A 21,225-nucleotide genomic window follows, 5' to 3' on the forward strand; every position below is an offset into this window, starting at 1 on the left:
AGAGAATTTGCAACCATTTTCATTATTGCAGAGACATCCATTGGACATCCAATGGACATCCAATGGATGTCGCATGCTGTCTAGGTATGTTGATTGGAAATTTCTACACGAATCATTTGGTTCTGCTTTAGTATTTTACGATGACTAATCTACCTGATTCTTATTAATTCAAATAAAAAAAATTTCTCTATAACGTTGTGTTTTTATTAATATAAAAGTATATAGGATTGAATAAATATTTATAAATGATATGACGTTGATATGATATGGTATGATATGATGATGTTAATTAAACATGAGAATATCTGACTGTACGTGATAACTTGTAAATGAATTTCATTATTCACATTTATCAGGGACGCAATGATCGTAACAACTCTGGACACCTTTACTAGTCTGCTGGCCGGTTGCACAATCTTCGCCATTTTAGGTAATCTCAGTCGCGAATTAGGAATCGAGGACATCAGCACAGTGGTTCGAGGCGGCACTGGATTGGCATTCATTTCCTATCCGGAAACGATTGCTAAGTTTACGATCGCACCGCAGTTCTTCAGTGTCATGTTTTTCGCAATGCTATTCGTTCTGGGTATTGGCAGCGAGGTTGGTCTCGTTTCCGCCATAATTTCCATCGTACATGATCAATTCCCGAAGATCAGGTACTGGCACATAGCGGCCGGCACTTGCCTCTGCGAGTTCTTAATCGGTCTTATATACGTCACGCCGGTAATTAGGTGCCATTAACAATTATTTTTGTTAAATCATTGCTTTTATCTTAATTGAATAAATGTTCACAGGGCGGCCAGTTCATGATAACTTTCGTCGATTATTATGTGACTTCATTTATCGCTTTTCTACCGGCTGCTTTCGAAATGATTGCTGTCGCTTGGTCGTATGGTACGTTTTTCTCCATAATAATTTCGCTTAACAAATTTATATTTGTCATTTAATTATTCAATTATTCGTTTAATTATTCGTTATTATTTAAAACGAACGATTTTAGGACTGGGTAACTTTTTGAACGATGTCGAATTTATGCTGAAGAAACGGCTGTCGTTGTTCTGGCGAATTTGTTGGAGCATCCTTACTCCTGGAATTGTCCTTGTAATCTTCTTCTATACATTCGCCAATCTTGAATTACTGAAATATAACAAGAAGTTCTATCCTTATTCAATTTACGGTAAGTTAAAACCAGATAAATTGATATTTAGAAAATTTTTCTATGCTTTCTTTTTATAAAACTTTGTTGACTATCATTTTGTTTCTGTTTCTTCTATCATAATATCATCTATACTATTATACAAGGTGTTCAAAAAGTCCCGAGTCCCTTTAAATATTTTGAAAAATAAATATTTCTGAGAAAAATGTTTCATACAAAAGTTATATAGTTTAAAGTAATCAATTTACTGTTTATCAGTTTGACCTTGGGTGACGTCGTCAAAATCAAGATCAAATCCTTTTTTTAATGCAACACTCTATTTTTGATGCCAGAATTTAATAGCTAGTGTCAAAAGGTTTTAAAAACATTATAAAAGTTATTTTTTTTAAGTACATTTCGTAAGCACTGAAAGTTCAGTATCGCTGGCACTATCAAAGATGTCTGATCGATGACTAAAACCTCTTAAATATTATTCAGGATCGAGACCTGGATAACATTTGTCAAAATCAAGGTCAACCTCTTATTTTCATTTTTAAACATGAATTTTTAATGCAAACATGAAAATATGAGAGACAGTCTTCCAATCTTATCAAATGTTATTCAGGACATGATCCTGACATTCAAGAGATTTTAGTCAACAGCTGGATACATTGGATAATACTAATGTCGGCGGTATTGTAATTTCCAAGCTTGAAAAGTATTTAATGGAAAGTAACTTTATTATAGTGTTTTGAAAAGCTCTTGACACCAACTACTAAATTTTGAAATAAAAAATAAAGTGTTCCGTTAAAAACGAATCAATTTGACTTTGATCTGATCTTGGTGATGCCACTTAAGCTCAAATGATAATATCTATTAAATAGAACATTTTTAATTATTTAACTTTTGTATGAGACATTTTTTTTCAAAAATGCTTACTTTTCAAGATATGTATTAAGAGATTCGGAACTTTTTGAACACACTATATACAATATTATATATATTAATATATATAATATAATAATATACAATATTATATATATTAATTGTGTACATTCAAACAAAAACATAGTGGTAATTAAAAAAATGAAAAGTATACAAATTTTATATATAGAATTAATGTACATAATCGAATAAACTAATAATGTGCAACTAATAGCTAGTGTCAAAAGGTTTTCAAAACATTATAAAAAAGTTATTTTCTTTAAGTACATTTCGTGTTATAAGCACTGAAAGTTCAGTATCGTTGGCACTATCAAAGATGTCTGATCGATGACTAAAACCTCTTAAATATTATTCAGAATCGAGACCTGGATAACACTTGTCAAAATCAAGGTCAACCTCTTATTTTCATTTTTAAACATGAATTTTTAATGCAAATATGAAAATGAGAGACAGTCTCCAATGATTCCAATCAGTTAAATGTACTTTTTTATAGTTGCAATGACTAACAATTAAAATATCAAATTTTCAGATTCCTTAAAATTTAAACAATTTGAGCATAAAGGCAATAGAAGTCGACGCAGTTAACAGTGCGCAAATTGTGTTATTATTATTTTATTATAAAAACTTTAATTAAAAACATAAGTTCAAGAAAAGTGCTGATATTAATACAGGTTTCCTAAAGCGACATCCTCTTATTTCTCAGAAACTAACTATTGCACTTTATTAATATTAATAAAATCATGACCTGTTTAGCTAATTAAATTAAAAGAAGTATAGATTCGTATATTTATGGCTTTCTATACCAAATCAATTAAAAACAAATTCTACGAATGCGAAAACAAAATTCTTACTATGTATTTTTGCAAATTGCGTAGTTTAAATGATAGTCACTATATTATTGCTAATATTATTGATAATATTACGTTGTTTTAAATGCTTGTAGTTTCTTAAATCGGTTTTATTTATATTGTTCTTTCTCTTGATTTTTTCATAACACGATTTTAAATTTCAAATTGGGGTAAGCATAAACGGCCATACCTGTTTGTAAAACGGATTATAAGCTAACTTAATCTTTATAATGTTGCTTCATAAATTTGTCAAATAGCTCTATTGGAGCTGAAGGCAAACATATATGACAATGAATATATATTTTTTTATAATCGCCATTTTTTTATAATCGTACCTTAATACTTTTATGAACAGAATAATGAGATGAATCAGTTGGTAGAAAAAAAAACACATAATTCGTAAAAGTATTAAGGTACGATTATCAAAAAAGTTAATAGTTTACGAGATATTTAATATTTTATGTCAAATGTGACAGAATGAAGTATAAAATATCTCGTAAATTATTAGTTTTTTGATATTACTAATATTTTTATGTGCAGAATAATTAGAGAAACTAATCGTGTAAATCATAAAAAAAATATCATAAAAATCGTACAGAAAAGCGTCGAATATTTCTTTCGTTAAGTTGTCGGTTTTTTTTCGATTTTTTTTTGTATTATATATTGACGTGGCCACGTATGTATATGTGTATGTGTGTTGTCCGTCCATTGCTTTTTTTAATGTGTTGTGCACGACTATTAGATATCCTCATCATAATATCCTTCCCCTATTGAAAGGAATCGATCAACTATATTTTAAATGTACGCATATGAAATCGCTTACGTGTATAAAGTCAACTTGTGATATGATTGCACATCGATTAGATCAGAAGTATTCGTATCACTTATGTACAGTTTATTATGTTCGAGATATTTTGTCTTAATGCTAACGCGTTTCGTGTGCAATGCATCCTATGATGATCGTTCAACATATTGCAATATTATTAATATGACTCGATTGATGACTTAAATATTTCGCCACTCTTTTTATCTCTCCATTTATTATCTTAACTGTGGCCCGATCTATACTGTCATCGCTTGGATGTACTTTGATTATCCTTCCAAGTGCCTATTGATTGCAAGTTCTTCTCCTTTATGAGCATCATAGCTTCTAGCAAGCTTTGGATCATCCTTGACCCATTTGTTGCATATTTGAAGATCATTTAGATAGATTTCAGTCTAGAAATCCTGGCGTACTTTGGAAATGTGTTGCCAGGTGAACAACTGATTGGCTGGAACATTCGTTAAATTGCTCTCTGGGATTGTTAACGGTTTGCCGATCAAGTAGTGAGCAGGCGACAACACGAATAAGTCGTTCGGATCGGAAGAAAGAGATGTAATTAGCCTGGAGTTTAAAATGTTTTTGATTTCGACAGCAAATGTGTTTAATTCCTTAAATGTAAATAACGAATCTCCCTCAACTTTCAAAATGATATTTGAGTAGCTTAACCAGGACTTCCTAATTCCCTAAATTGTGGGGTCGCAGGTGATATGAAGCGCTACTTGATATGGTTAGCGAATTTATTTACGGATTTTTTGTTTCAGGTTTGAATAAAGTACATTTCTCTTAATTGATTGTTCGCGTCTACGAAGTACCGCTATCTGAGTAAATGTGTTTAGACATGTTGTGATGAACCGTCGCAATGTTGCGAGAAATCCGTCGGACATTAAACTGCTAACGACTACGAGATATACTGCTTTAATAGATATGCATATGTAGATCTTGATTCGAACTCTGTTACGATATTTCTTTTCGTTAATATAAAATGAGCCGCAAAAATCGACAGTATTGATGAACGATATTAATACGCAAGCCAGGAAGATTTCCTATTTTATTCAACATTATTAGCGTTGAACCGAAAACATCGTACACACGAGTGCATAATTTTTCGTACCTGATTTCGTCGGTCAACCAATACTTTTGTCGAAGATTATAGAGTGTTATTTGATTGCTGGCATGATGATATCTTTCGTGCATTTTGCGAATAATGTAATCAGTTAAACTGTGTCGACTCGGCAACAGAATAGGATGCATTCTTGAAAATGTTACACTCGAATTTTAGAGTCTCTGAATTAAACCTTGATCATCCATGAATAGACTCAAATTGGCGAATTTACTTTTAATCGTAGAATCCGATATTTCGAAGAATTTTAATTTCAGCAGAAAATCGAGCAGCTTGAACGATTTTAAATACCCGTATTTCAGCTTCATCTATTTCCTCTACGCATAATGATTCGGTGCACTTGTTGTCGGGAAGCACGCGCAGATAGTATGCCATTCTTAATAGCTTAGAATATGAGGAAAATTATTTTAAGTTCATCAGATACTAACAAATTTCGCAATTCGGATATGTCATTAACTTACACGAGATTATCAGGCCACTCGTTTTCGCCTTCACTTAATCACTGATAAACCAGATTTCGTGAAAATATGTGCGGTAATTGTCCTCTCGCATCAGCAGGGTTATCTTGCGATCTAATGTGACGCTATTCATTTGGATTGGTGAACTCCTGTATTTCAGCGATTTTGCCACGAACGCTATGAATAGATGGGATGATGTTTTCAGCCAATGAAGTACGATGGTGGAATCGCATTAAAAGATTTGCTAAACTCGATCGTTAATATGCCGTTCATCTTCTGATATAAGCGAGCCAATGGCGCAACGCGCCAAGAAGCGGGAGGGCATAGTGTTTTTTAACGGCAACACAAGATTTGACGCATAATCTAATTGTATTTCAATTCTTCCCTATAGAACGTACGTAAATGCATGCACCGTATCCGCAGTAATATTGCACCGTAGAATTCGTAGAATTGGACATCGTGGGGTTCCTCAATTAATAATTTATGATTGAAGGAAATTTGATCTGTCGTTTCGAGCTGCTAGACGAACTTTAGCTTTGTGCATGTGGAACGGATTCGTCCTAATCAAGTTGACATTGTCACACGTCCTGCATTAGTTTTTTGGCATAGAAAATAACAGAGCCTAACAACCCCAATGGATCGAAAATTTTTGCGATCTCCGACAGAATACACTGTTTCATTAACCGCTTTGTAATTTTAATAGACAGAGTAATGAATCTCATCCCGTGCACACCGCGTTACACCAAGAGTTTTTAAGGAGCGATCTTCGTCGAACGTGAATCCAGAGTGTAACGCGCCAATTGCAAGATCATTGATAACACGTCCTCATTGGGAGCCCATGTCTGATAATGAAACTATCGCGGGCTAGCGATCACGAATCACTCGAGCTTCATCGATACTGTCAACCTCGCATGTTAAATTATCTACATGAAAATGCTCCTTGATGACTTTAGCTGCCTTGGGAAATACATGGCTTTTATCATCGGCTAATTTTTGCAATGTTCGGATCGCAAGAAATGATGACGATATACTGAACATAAGCGAATTGAATCGAAATTATGATTTTATCATCTTGCGCCATAGAATTTTTTGATATCGCCTATCATTTTCGTGCAATTGTATTTGCAAATACATACATATTTTTTATATCGACTATGATGACGTAATTGTATGGTCGAAATCGAATTAGATGGGCAAATAGTTTGTCTTGAATTGTAAGTCAGACTATTAATATATCATTTAAAGATATACCATTGTTGGATTTCACAACGCGTCGAACACTACTCGCATCTTTGTTGTGATACTCGATTCCTTTGTTATCGAGTGATGAGGATTATAACACCCGTGATCGTCGGGATCCTTTACCTCAGATAAGTAATTTAATTTCAAATATTCCTCAATTATCCGCATGTATTCTGCCTTTAATATTGGATTTACGCGTTAGAACTTCCATTCCAACGCGGCTAAACGTTTAGTTTCGCGGAACGGCAAGCGAACTATGTATCATCCGGAATTGTTACGAGAAACGGTTCGCGTAAAGTGTGACTCACACACGTTCCTCTCTTCAAAATTTGAGTTTACCGCAACAATTCTAAATCCGTTACACAACTCGGATTTCGACGGAATTTGCGAAGTCGTACCGCCAACGATCACCCAGCCTAAGCGCGTCTTCTACAAATACAAATCGTGCCCATCGCGTGATAGATTTATTTGCTGGACGGAGAATAATAACGCCCCGGACAACGATTGTGGTAAATGAAAGCCTGGATCTGCTAGTCTTATATTGGGAGATATTTTTATTGAATCTTATGGAAAATCTTCAGCCGGAATCAATTTTAATAAACGGTAAAGTTAAACACGTTAAACTCCTGCTAAAATTATCGTTCGTTGATTTCATGGCAATTCTTATTATTCCTTTCGAAACGATACTTATATCATTAATTGCGCCAACAGGCACTGATTGCGCGAGAACCGGTATATTTAGACGTTTCACTACGCGGTCAGTGAGATAAAATTCACCGTCGTGTATTCAATATGTGCATGTATCCAGTAACGTGCGACATTTAATAGACTCGTGTTTACCGTCACTAACATAGATCATTGCGCTCATTAACAATTGCGATGTTATTTTGTTAGATATCGATATGAGACTCATTACCGGGTGCATCCAGAAGCGACGACCGCAGTCATCGCTTCTGAATGCACCCACTCTGTCAATCGCGTCGCCTAGCTAAGATTTAGTTGTTTCCAGTTTTATTGCGTCGATTTTACTCGAAGTTGTGTATTCCTTGAAAGGTAACAGCGTGTTATGACGTTCTTGACAGATAATACAAGTAGAGAATTTACAAGGATGATCTCGATGGGAGCATAAACAGTTATTTACTGTCTAGGAGGATATGCATCATTATTTTGGGCCCGACGGGGGAAACTCCTAACACATTTAACGACGCAAGGCGTAGCTGCGCATTGTCCGCAAGTTTAATCATTCGTATTTTCCTTATCTGGCAGATTTAGGATTAGTGCTAAATGTCGAGATATATATATTGCAACCGCACTCACGAGCGTGACGCAACTTCGTTGCGCGTTCGCAGCTAATTCTCTCTCGACCCCGCAGAATTCCCGTCTTTATAACGAACCTTCGTCTGACTTCACCGAAAACGCGACAGAAAACGTGTTCTTACGCGACGCCTCCTCAGAGCTATGCACGATCTCGAAAATGATAGGGCGCCAGGCACGAGTGAGTGTGCCACTCTGTATCTAAATTAATCGAGAGATTGTCTACGCGATTTTCTACAGAATTGCGAACATCGACGGCTCTTGTAATCGGTAGTTCAGTCTCGGAAATGGCGGAGGGGGCGGTCGAGTATAGAAGATCATTGGGAGAAGCGAGTAAGGCGACGGCAATGAATCACAAAATAATTAATAACAGTAAGAAGTAACAAATATATTTGATTAATCTCCGACTCTTGTTCGTACTCATTGACAAGATTACGACAATAGTATGCGAAATACGTTATTTTAGCCTCACACAAGCCCCAATATACTCTATGCGAGACGTATTAATTATGCTGACTCTCGAGCACGGCACGAGCTCACGCCACATAAGAATACTTTTGGCAAATCGCACAAGCAGTAGTTCGACGCTCTGATAACCGAGATAGGAGACGATTACGGTATCACCGCAAACACGCGTGTGACTTACCTCGTGCTCATCCGCGGGGTTTCGAATTTTTTATTTTACAAAATGTCGGAAATAGAGAACACGCAGACGATACAAAGTTTCGATACATTCAAGACCAATTGGTACGCAACAAGACTTAACGAAATTAGGCGGATGCAGAAATTAACTCTCTCGAAAATCCGATAACGAGTCGTCGCGAGAGACGACACGCTGAGACACAAAAAACTGCGAAAAACCTGACGCACAATAATTCCGCATGCCTCTCGCCAAGGATAATTATTGGCGCCTCCCGGGCACGGAAATTGGCGATCTTACATAATTTTAGATTCAAAATTTTTTTATTTATATTTCTTTTATAATTTTTTTCTTTTACATAATTTTTTCTTACGCACAAAAAACTACAGCTAACAGTTCGCAGTCGAGGAGTTGATTTTTATCAAAGTAATCGCTAGCACATATTACATTTGGTACATTTTTAGCGTCTATTACAGTGCGATATTCGAGAATCGTATAAACTTTGTATCGACTTTCTCGACGATATCAACCAATTGATTGAATGCTAATTCAATGCATTGATCTAAGTTGAAAATAAACAATATTGTTGATTCAGTCATCATTAAACGTACATCGGATGATTCCAAGCATACAATTTTAGCATTTTCAATTGTACTGAATCGCAAAGTCAGCGATTCCAATAGAATCCAATAGAATTATCCTTGTGATGATTCCGAAGACAATTTTGAATATTCCAACGTTGTTCATAGAGTCCTTTTCATGTTTAGGTAATATTAATTCATTTCCACGATTATCTCCTCGTAGAATCAATGTTGATATCAATTTCTAGAAATTTATACCCTGTACGTATCAATGCGTATTTCCTGCCTAGTATACGAACCGCACGATGCATGGACGCGCTATAAAAAAAGTATAAAAGAAACATTAAATAATTAAAATAATTAATTAAATAATTAAATAATTAATTAGTTAATTTGAAAACGTATAAAGTGGGGAATTCTTAAACTTACTTGGCACATCTTTTCATAAATGATGGAGTTTCATCATTATTCTGAAGTGGAACGTAATAATTTTTTTTTCGTATATTTCCTATAGCAGAGTACATAGCTGCTATTGTTGTTGTATAAAAATAAATTAAAAAATTTTTAATCTAAAATTATGATGATAATTTCTTCACACAAATAAAATAGAGGGCTGGAATATGCGACTTGTGTCTCTCTTCTATTTTTGTACAGAAGGGATTTTTTATGACTTTTCGTACAAGCGACTAAAGCAATACTGAACGTGTAAAGATTGCGTACAGCTCTAATTACAAATTGCAAGGGAGGATAATTTTTGCAGGAAAGTAGAATAAATAGGTGGTTCTAAAGAACAATGTATTAGTGCGTGTATGAGATGTATGTTTGTGTGTGTGTGTGTGTGTGTGTGTGTGTGTGTGCGCGCGTGTGGGAGAGGATGTCCGAGGGAGGGGAGTGCGGAATCTGAGATAGAGAGATTTTTTTCTTCTCGCACGCAATTTAATTAAATAGATGTGATATTTAATGATATGATTTAGTAACTAATTATGATAATATTTTTTGAATATAAGTAGCTAATTATGATAATATCTTTATTAATGTACAATAATACAAATGCACTAGCTAACCAAGCGCATTTTCTTATCGACTAATTTAATACTTGTTAAATCATACTGCTACTACTATTCAACAACTATTATTAACTAATTCTTAACTACAAGGAAAGAAAAGGGGAAAGAAATTTAAAACGTATTTTTAAAAAATCTCGTATTTTATTTTAAACTTAATATATTCCTTTTTGATGTTGCGATCACCAATTATATATCTTAAATACATTTTGCGACGCACAATTCTTAACATGTTTTACACATCGCATAGTATTAATAACATCTAGCTTATTCAAAGATTCTATATCTTCGTAATCAGCATCCAGGGTCTCAAATCGTTCGAATATTCACCAACCATTTGCGCTTTTCATCCTTTAACGTATACGAGAGCCTTTATTTAGTTAATTTTTTTATTGTCGTCATCTTCTTCCGCGCCAATTATAGTTGTCAGGCGTTTCACCATTCTGCAATGGGAAGACGGGATTATCTCATTTTCCCATCGCAATCGACGGTGATAAGTACTCAATCAGGAAGCACAATACTTTTCAGATTTTGTCAAGAAATTCTGTGGCATGGGACATGTAAAAATGAGAGAGAATGGTTTCTTTTCTCAACACCGCTACTTCCTTCATGATAAATTTCTTTCCAACGATTAATCTTTGCAGATCTACAAACGTTGATACAGTCATGGCGAACAATTTTTCGAGACTGTGATCGATTTCGATGAATCATATATTTTTTAGCGTGTCGGAAAAAGCACTTAGGTGATTTTGCGCACAACGTTGGTTAACGGATTGTACTGAACCACGCGATCATGTATGATGAGACAATATGCTGTAGTATTTGCAGGCACATTCGCCTTGCAGTCAAATTCTATGCGTACATCGGTGGCGCTCTTGACGGATTCGTTTTGTCGCGAGCAGTCAATGACTGCAAAAATTCTTTCTCAACAAACGAGAATATGTTGAGAGCATTTCGAAGTAATCGATTCCGTAATATGTTTTATGAAAACGAGCGTACATATCAAATAGGATGGCATATATCAAAATCCAAATTCAAATCATTGTACGGATAAAAATCTGAATTTAGATAGAGTTTCACGTTACTCAAATTACAAGCGTCGAACACGCTTGCATCTTGCAATATGATGTTGTTTCGATTGGTCTGTAGAGCAAAGATAACGTACCGTGGCTTTTCGAGTTAAGTAGCCGTTTTTGATGGCCCATGAATGTTTGGTCGTGTAACAGAGGATGTTCGTACAAATCCCACGAACGAAAACTCATGCTCAGATAACGACCACTTTCCAATACTCGTAGCATCGACAGCTTATTTATTTCGCTCAATGACACATGCACATTCGCCACTGCACTTTGAACAATTCAAACGTCGGGTTTGTCGCCGGATCTCTAATCAGACAATTATTGTTGTTGCGCGATCTTATCAATATCAACTCATGACGAGCGTTGACGATCACATGTTTGTAATTCTCACAAAAGCCCAACAGCATGTTGAGCGGTACACAAAAATTAAAGTATTCTTCCTCTGTGTCAGATCTAGTGTTCCATCTAGCGTTCAGCGCAATCAAAGATTTGTTATATGTCGATACGTAGTTCTTGATGGTAATTCCGACGTTTTTGTTGCGATCAAACTTCACACCGTTGAGTTCGTATCAAACTTCATCAAACATGAACGCGATGCAATTATTTGCCAATATCGCGGTAGCACCTTGGATCTCTCTGTTCCTCGCCAGTTTACCCTCAACATATAGAAAGCTTTCGCACGGCAACGTGTATAAATCCTGTTACCGTATGGATATTCTTATCTCGCTTATACTCAAATGTTGTATTAGCAAACGGATTATATATGTGAATCTTAAACATTACGATGCAATCGTCGAAGATCGGATCGTTCTTGATGTTTAAAATATCAGTCATCTCAAAAGTTGCGTATTGTGATCCCCAAAGATTTAAAAAATGTAATGTTCGACGGGCTAAGCTTCTTCTTTCTGATGCAGCTGAATGAGTGAATGTTGTCGAGTAGTGATGTTATAGAATGCGTTATCTCTCTGCGCTCCATTCCGTTCAACACAACATCTCACGCTCGGGCTATTGCTGTTGTCATCGCACATGTAATCTGACGGTGATCTCTTCTCCTCGAAAATCGAGCAATTGTCCGTTTTGATCGACAACGCGTATCGTTAGATCCACAATGCTCCGTGTGGTAATCAGTAAGTAAATGATTTTCGCGGGCTATTCCGACGTCTTATACCCGGCGGCACGCTCGGCGAAAATTCGTGTATTGTGTGTGTACCTTTGCTTTATACGCATCCGCGGTTACGTTACATTCTACGCGGATAACGTTCATTATGTTGATCGACACGTCCGATTCGTGTCATCTTCGTGATCGCAGTATACGCTTTGACGAGAATCCCAGCAGCGATCCAACGTTTTGTTAAAGTTAATTCTATAGGCGCAACTAATCTCGCATCTCATCGTGTTGTAGTTTGCACGGAACGTTATCGGATATTCTCCATCCTTGCCATCGTCATCGATGTCATTGTTGCTATTATTACTACGTACTATGTCAACGATTTCAAGTGCGTCGCGGCGCGGATGTTTCCATAAAATCGCATGTTTCAAAAATTCATTTATGTTGTGTTCTCGCACTTCATACGAATCCTTGGAAATTGTAATTTCTGCATCATCTTTGCCGAAATAAAATTTATTGCTCAATTCTTTCACGTTTGGTATTGTGTGATAAGTTTCAAAGATCATCGGACCGAGCTCGTAGTTGTCACACAACTCTATGACAGGAAAGTAGTTTGGACACTGCCGTGAGGACATTGCTTTTTCCGTTCAGTGTAAGTGTCAACGACATTACAGAAAAAGCGTTCGATGAATATTGAGATTTCGCGATATCTCGTCGGATTTTATAAATTCGCGCGCATCGACCGTTCGTAGAAACTGCAAATCACACACATCTGTCTGCACAAGTTCTGATTGTACGTCTGATAAGACATGCATTTGTACTCTATCATCGTAACACTTCCCGAAATATCGCACCAGTTTCTTAGGCGGAGATTAATCGAAGATTACCGAAACTGTCAAAGTACACTACGCGGTTATTCCTCTTCACATAGACTACCTAATGAGTATCTGGTCCTATCGCATCGTCCAGCTTCACGATGCCGCTTTCGTTTCAACGCGCTCGTCGGTAACGCGTTACGCATAAAAACACCTCTAAAGTACGCGCATACGTATGTCTAATTGCACCCGTGGGCATTTTTATCATTCTTTTGGCGTTTTTTTTTCTTCGCTGCTACATCCTGTCCACGTTTATAGGGGCTGAAATACAGTCTGCGGCCCTATCATGATCCATCGCGCGATCATGACGTTGCAGTTCCTCGAGTTGACGCGCCCAACATTGGCAGAAAAGGTAATGCGCTGCCTATGCCATCGATAGTATCCGTTTTTTTGTTGTCTTTTTTTTCATTGTCTTCTTCTTCTTCGGTTTCATGCTCATGCCGATCTTGGTCTTGGTTTTCATCGCTGTCCAAACGGCAGCAGCGGCGGTTCTCTCACTCAGAGTCGAATCTCTCGTGGTGACGCGTCCTAGTGCTTTATTGGCGAGTACCTTGTTCGCCGCGTATCTATCGGTGAGATCGTTGCTCCGAGAATACACAATGTCGTGTTTTCGGCACATCGCGTCCAGCGGATTTATGCCCGTATCATCTCTGGCTAATCGCTTCGTAAGCCAAGGGCCCGGACCGCAAAACTGATAGCTCGGGATATGTAACTCGAAAGGAAGCGCGTTTATCGCTTGATTCAGCAGATTGTCGCGCGACGCCGACATTCGCTACAGTCCTTTATCTTTGGTGCCGAGCTGTCGATGTGTATCCACGACTGATTGTAATGCTCGTCGCAGCAAGGATACGATTCCTTCAAATTCGCCTTCATGTGTTCAGGAAGTTTGTCCCACACATAGTCGACCGTACACACGTAAGAGTATAACCTTCGTATATACTGCAGCTGTTCAGCGCTCAAGTTCTGAATGTCGAAAGGCTAACATAGCGTGAGATACATTTTGTTACTAGGCGACTTGCGGATTCGCGCGCCTTTAAATAGACGGTCAAGAGCGCACAACCCATAGTGTGAGCATGAAATTCGGCAACTGCTGATATGCGTCACGAACTGCAACACGAAATCGCGAATAATGGGAGGCAATAGATGGAGAAGCGCAAGCACGGTGAAATGCTGCCGAGTATTATATGCACGATTATTTGCGACCCGAATTGCGGTAAAACCAATGTTCTCATTTGCTTGATCGAGAGCCCGAATGTTTCGAGAACGTGTATGTCTATTCAAAATCATTGCAATAGCCAAAATATCAATATCTCGAAAATATGTTTACGTCTATCGCCGAAATCGCTATTTTACGTTTTTCAACAGCGACATCGTTCCACCGAGCAAGACGCCCAAAATCTATTTTTATCTTTGATGACGTGCATGCGACAAGCAGAATGCGGTGAAAGAATACTTTTCGATGGGTCGCTATGCGAACGTCGATTGCTTCTATCTCTGTCAGACGTATGCGAGGATACCTAACATTTTATACATGAGAACGCGAACCTGCTGTTCCTATTCAAATAAGACGGTACCAACTTGAAACATGTTTACAACGATCATGTAAATACCGACATGTCATACGATGAATTCTGCCACGTTGTTGGCAAAAAAATATGGATTTCTACTGATAGTTAATGAGTTCGCGATAGCGTAACGTGATCAGTCGTTGTCGATACTTCGGCAGAGACGAACATGGCAGATGTTTGCGAGCGTAAAAAAATCGTGAGGGAGATCGAGAAGACGAGCGAGTCGATTCGCAAGAAACGCGCTCTGGTAGAATCGAGGAAAATATCACGTTAAACAGACATTTTAAACCTCTTATTAAACCGCTGCGACTTTTCGTTGATAGCTCCGGCGTGCGTGCGACAAAGAGAGAATTATGCGATGATAACGCAGAGTTTGCCTCTAAACGTCAGAGGAAGGAGGAGGAGGAGAAGGAGAAGCAAGAGGAGGGAGAAGAAATGAAGGAGACGTTCCGCGACTCTGGGTAAATCCAATGATCAATCGCACGATCATATACAACCGACACCCCGCGTGCCAAAATCATACCAACGACAGAGTCGTTGGAGAATGTTTTCGAAATGATGAAAGACTCACTAGCGACGAAGGTTCGAAATGAGCTGCAAATGTCGGAAAGTCGACAGGCTTTCGGCCCGCTGGATTAAAAGTACGTCGAGGCTGTCCTAAGAGGAGCGCAAGATAAAGAGAGCGGTAGATTACGTGTACAGCGTGTCCACAAGGATGGACTGATGTTTGGCAATAAATGTTTCGACATGGATGACGTGGACAACATAATTATCGACGGCGTAAGATACGCCAGTACAGTCGGTTTTTAGTTGATTTTCAAGAGAATTCCCGATGATCTCCTCTATACGGAAGACGATAAACACAAGAGTATGCTGCTAGCGACAAACGCGCACAAACATCATTCGCAGGGTCGAGTATTGAGCAATAGGAGATACGTAATCGCGCCGTTAATGTCGATCGCGACCAAGAAACAAAAGAAATCTGAAAAGGAATTACCTCACGCAACAACAGTGTGATCGATTACGTACACTGGAACGATTCCAATGAACTAGTGGATCATCTATGATTGCTTAGATGCGTGCAACAACGCACGACAACGAGCTGTCGATCATCGAGGAACTTCGCGAAGCCGGTCTCATTATAAATTAAACTGCGTATGCATGAAATGGGTCAATCGAGTTGTATTGAGAGAAAAATTTTCTTTGTTTCTTGTATTGTGCATATCATGCGCCAAATCATGAAAAAGAAATCCGATGAAAAAAGAGGAAAAATTACAATAGCTTCGAAAGACATCGGCTAGAGGAATTGCACGCTCCGGCGAGAAGAAATTTTCCGCGAAGGCGCGTCATAATCCGGGGATAAGATGATTTGTGGCAGATTGACATCGAGATGTATCCATTACTCGCGTCAACAGAGGTTATTACTCACCGTCATCGAGCAAGTACGCGTGAGCCATAAGAATAAAGGTGGAAGCGAGACGACTGAAGCTATCGCTGAGATAATTCGAAAGAGCAAGAGCTATCCAAAAAATCTAGACTGATATAGGAAAAAATTTTACAATGATGTACAATTGATGTACAATGGCTCTTAAAAAAACACAACATCAATTATTTCAATGTACTCTGTAATGAAGATCGGTCGTCGAGCGATTCAATCGCACATTAAAAAACGATATATGTAAGATATTTACACTTAACAAAAATTATATCAATGCGCTGTCACAGCTTGTATCAGATTATAACACGCGCAAGCATTGAACGATCGATATGCGATTCGTCGACATTACTCCCGCGATCGCTGAAAAACTCTTGGCCATGATATACAGCAACATAAAGATCGCGGATTCGGTGAAATTCAAAATAGATGATTTGAGCAAATATAAAACTGTCTTTGAGAAGATATATATATATCAAATTGGACCATATTGGAAGTGTTTAAAGTCGCTAAAGTGTAGCATACTGATCCCGTAATACCTACTGACCCTATCTACTATCGTGGAAAATCTATCTTTGGAGTTCTATGAGTTACATCGCGCTTATCCGGACGTATATCTCGTGGAGAAAGTATTGCGCAGGAGAGGAGACGAAGTTTACGTAAAATAGTTGTAGATTCGATGCATCGCATAGTTCTTGGATACATAAAGATAATATAGTTTAATTCACTGTATTTTCATAAAAAATATATTTATTTTAAATATAAAAATATATATAAAAAATATATGAAATACATAAGATGTATGAAGTGTTTATTATTTATACCAATCCTTTTTCAATTTAATATATAAAAAAATCTTTATTTTTTTATTAGAAATGTAATACTATATAAATATAATACTATATACAATAATTATTTAGGATTATACATTTCTATAATATGATATATTTCAATAATACAATTATATAACCTTTTTTACAAAGGTGAGGGCAAGTCAATAGGTTCTTAGAAAATCTGTTAGAGGGCACTCGCAGTGTCATGTCATATTACTTTTTGACAAGTAGCATCTCTCAGCTGATTACTATCAAATTTTGAGCAGAATTTATTGCATGATTTCATTTCTGTAGATGATTAAAGTGAACAATCTTTGTATTTTTTGCAAAATAGAAAAAACCGAGTTTCGTGCAGTAATCAAACATCTACATATAAAAGGTTTAACATTGAAAGAAATCAAAACCGAGTTGGATAATGTTGAGCACATCTGCACTAGCGTTTGCGACTGTATACAATTGAGTGAATGAATTTAAACGTGGTCTGCATGTGATACACCTTGTTCAGGATGTCCAATTGAGGCTGCTGTGCCAGAAATCATCGATAAAGTTTACGATATTATTTTGACTGATCAACGTAAAAGTACGCGAGCTTGTTGAGGCCACAGGCATATCACATGGTTCACAGTGATTTCAATTTTGCACAAACAATTGGGTATGAAAGAGCTACCGGCAAGATGGGTGCCGCGTTTGCTCACTGGACCATAAGCGCAACCGTGTGACGATTTTAAAACAATGTTTGGAGATGTTTCCAGATGAATTTCTGTGTCGATTCATTACTGTGGACGAAACATGGATCCATTACTTCACACCCGAGACGAAGGAACAGTCAAAAACAATAGACTTCACTGAGTGAATCAGCTCCGAAGAAGACGAAGACCGTAAGTCGACCGGAAACGTGATAACACAGTTTTTTGGGATGTACGCGGTATAATTCATATCGATTACTTTCCGTCGAAGCAAACGATTACTACGCAGCCATATTGGACCTTATTTCAATAACATTTAAAAAAAAACATCTCCATTTGGCAAAGAAGAAAGTGCTCTTCCATCAAGACAATGCACGGGTTCACATATGCCTGGCATCGATGACCAAATTCAACGAATTCCGCTAAGAATTGCTTCCCATCCAGCATATTCGCCAGATTAGCCCCCTGCAACTATTTTCTGTTTCCAAATCTGAAGAAATGGAAGAAAGAGATTCACCACCAGAGAGCAGTTCATTGCCGAAACAGAGGCTTATTTTAAAGGGTTGGACAAATCACATTATTCGGACGATTTGAAAAAGTTGGAGAATCGTTGGATCAAGTGTATCGAACTGAAAGGAGACTTTGTTTAGAAATAAAAATGAATTGATCAAAAAAATGTGTTTTACTATGTTTTTCTAAAAACTTGACTTACCCTTCGATAATGTCCCCATGGTAATGTTTTAGTTGAATTATGTATCGTATGATGTATCATTTGTCATACGAACTCAGAGCGATTTTCGTCTCGGATATATACTTGATGTAATTTTGATTTTATATATAACTGTTGACACGTCATTTCAATTTCATCGTTTAAATATCGAGTGTAATCATCGAATGTTATAGTTCGCGCTACTTTCGACACCTTTCACGCTTTTAGTGTCCTTTTTATCATTTACTTTCAACGCATACATTTTCCTTCTGAGTCCGACGAATTCAATCAATATTGCGCCATTATCTTCATTCTTCATTAAGCACTTTTTTGTTCGTAAATGGTACATCATACACATTATCGATAGAATAATCGATAGAAAAACTTGTCGAACCTAGTGATATCGTGCTTAATTTGTTCATAAACGTCATCACATTCGATATATGAGGCTATCTGTGTATATAATTTCACATTTTTTGCGATACAGCGGTAACATATATTCGTGGTGAAATTCATACAAATAGACCTTCGATATATCGAATATATACATTCCTGCGGTTTGTTGAATTTCAACTTAAGTTTACGAATTTTAATTGCTATCAGATTTTCAGAAAATACACTTCTGCTGTGGAAATTCGGCTTTGCAATCATTGCCTCTGTGTCGTATCATCCATCCCATTGTTAATAATTTTACATCGCTGTGATTGCGCACATTCTTCATGATTTTGCCGAATACTGCATTATTCATTAATTTAAATAAATTTTTCTCAAAGCCACTCTTTGCAAGCGTTCTAAATTTTGTATTAAGTTCTATGTAATCGCGAAGCCATGGTGATTGTGCGAATTGCAATACGCGTCTTTGTTACACGAAGACCATGACGCAGGTACTGCTGCAAGTAGCGATAATGTAACGTTTTTTATCATTCACAGTCGCTAAAAGTTTATCTTGCTGTTTGCCAGGTGGTTTATCACGGACAGAATGATGGATCATTAATCTGTTCGTGTAAACATTCCGGATATTCTAAGTTGACTTCAAAAATGTAACATGTAAGCGAATCTTGAGCAATTATGTTAACGTCAAAGTGAAAAGATGTTATCGATCCGCCATCGAAATGGCATATGATAATAGTCGCCTATCCATAGATATTAACATCGAAGTATATCAAGTATTATACTTAGAAGGATCATACGATTGCATATATTTGTTATTGGCTCGCGCGTATCTGCTGAAACATTGATTAAGACCGCGTATACCGCGCTCGATAAACATCATTATATTGATATCAATGAGCAGTTCGAAATTTACGCGTGTATATTTCAGCATTGCGTCTCACGTAAAACCTGATATAATAATACGCAGGTTCGAGACGTTTTAATACATTTGTCGCGAAAATTTTCAAATATGTCCGCTAACAACAATACGTCCGTTTTTAAATATAGATCGCTGTATTCACCCAAGGTTTGAACAGAGAACTATTGCTAAACGTTCACGGCTTGCGCGTAATTGCTTTCGGATATTATAGTGTCATCAGTCAAGGAACTGTAGAACTGTGGTGAACGCATATCTTGCAGCTTGTCAGCGCAATGTATTCGTATGGAAAAATCCCTTTTCAGTAATTCGAAGTCTTCAGACAAATTTTGAAATTCGCATTGTAAAATTCGAAGTTCATTGAGAAAGGAAATGCTAATTTGTCGAGACTGGTACTTCAAAATTTATAAGAATCGATGAACCGTAATTTTGTTATTTCGCGAATCTGATCTTTCAGCAGTATCTTTAACTTTTTTTGTAAATGATATATTTTTCTTTAATAAATCTATATTATCTTCATATGCTGTAGCTATTTCTTTGATAATAAAATGTGAACCTGATAAATTGTAGAAAACTATGGGAATAAAATATTAGTTTAATTTAAATTGCAATTTGAATGCGAGAGACCCCTGTAACGACCGGTTAAATGAGACAATGATCGCTTCCTCGATTATCGTCTAGCGATTGAAAGGTTTTTCGCACACGTGACAATGCGTCGCGCTGCGCAATGTCTCCCACTGTTCGCTCGACAAAGTTTCTATGGGGACATTATGGGGGGGGAGCTGCTAAAATTTTTTTTATGCGATGTGCTTTTTCGATATTTTGATAACGAATCGTCGTATGAACAGCGCACGTAGTATCCTATACTAAATACTTGATGATGTTGATACATGAGCGTAGATGTTTCCTGATCGCTATCAGTTTTCTCAACGATGCATTCTAGATCAATATAAACAAATGGAACTTCCTTCTTATTATAGTTGTTAAAACTCGGCCACTTGTCGTCATTGCTCGGTAATCGAATAGCGCAGTCGTTTATCCATCGGCAATCTGCTATATGTGACTGCAATCTCTCGTGAAATGTAAATAATGTAAACAGGTGCAAATAAAAATAATGTTAATTTTTTTTAAAAAAAAATTCGCTTTATTAATTATATACTTACCGATCGCAAATGTACTTTTTTGACTATGATGTTTACTCAATTGCGAACTCATAAGTCAAGATTCTTGATCCATATGAACTCACATTGTCGTCTCGCGGATCTTGCAAATGCATCTAGTAAATTCACATGTTTCTCCTTTCTGTCGTCAGTGAGTCATATTGGGAGAACGTTTAGTGTTTTCTGTCCCTCGATATATTAGGTGTACAACTTTGCTTCCGCCGTTTTTTTCCGAAATTCGAAGCTTTATTGTAAAAAAACTGGTTATACATTTATGATTCAAAGTATTGTCC

The 21,225-nt window shown here is 37.0% G+C and overlaps 1 protein-coding gene across 1 annotated transcript in view; it reads left to right on the forward strand.

The window, feature by feature from the left end:
- The window catches only part of LOC105621690 (sodium-dependent nutrient amino acid transporter 1-like), a 186,075-nt gene that overhangs the window by 152,725 nt on the left and 12,125 nt on the right, over positions 1–21,225 (forward strand). Inside the window, exons 6-8 of the mRNA XM_012203155.1 lie at positions 357–723; positions 795–894; positions 1,001–1,177. Of these exons, the coding sequence (XP_012058545.1) occupies positions 357–723; positions 795–894; positions 1,001–1,177 (644 nt within the window). The remainder of the gene's footprint in view (positions 1–356; positions 724–794; positions 895–1,000; positions 1,178–21,225) is intronic.

This window comes from Atta cephalotes (genome assembly GCF_000143395.1).
Source record: "Atta cephalotes unplaced genomic scaffold scaffold00036, whole genome shotgun sequence".
Taxonomy (NCBI): Eukaryota; Metazoa; Arthropoda; class Insecta; order Hymenoptera; family Formicidae; genus Atta; species Atta cephalotes.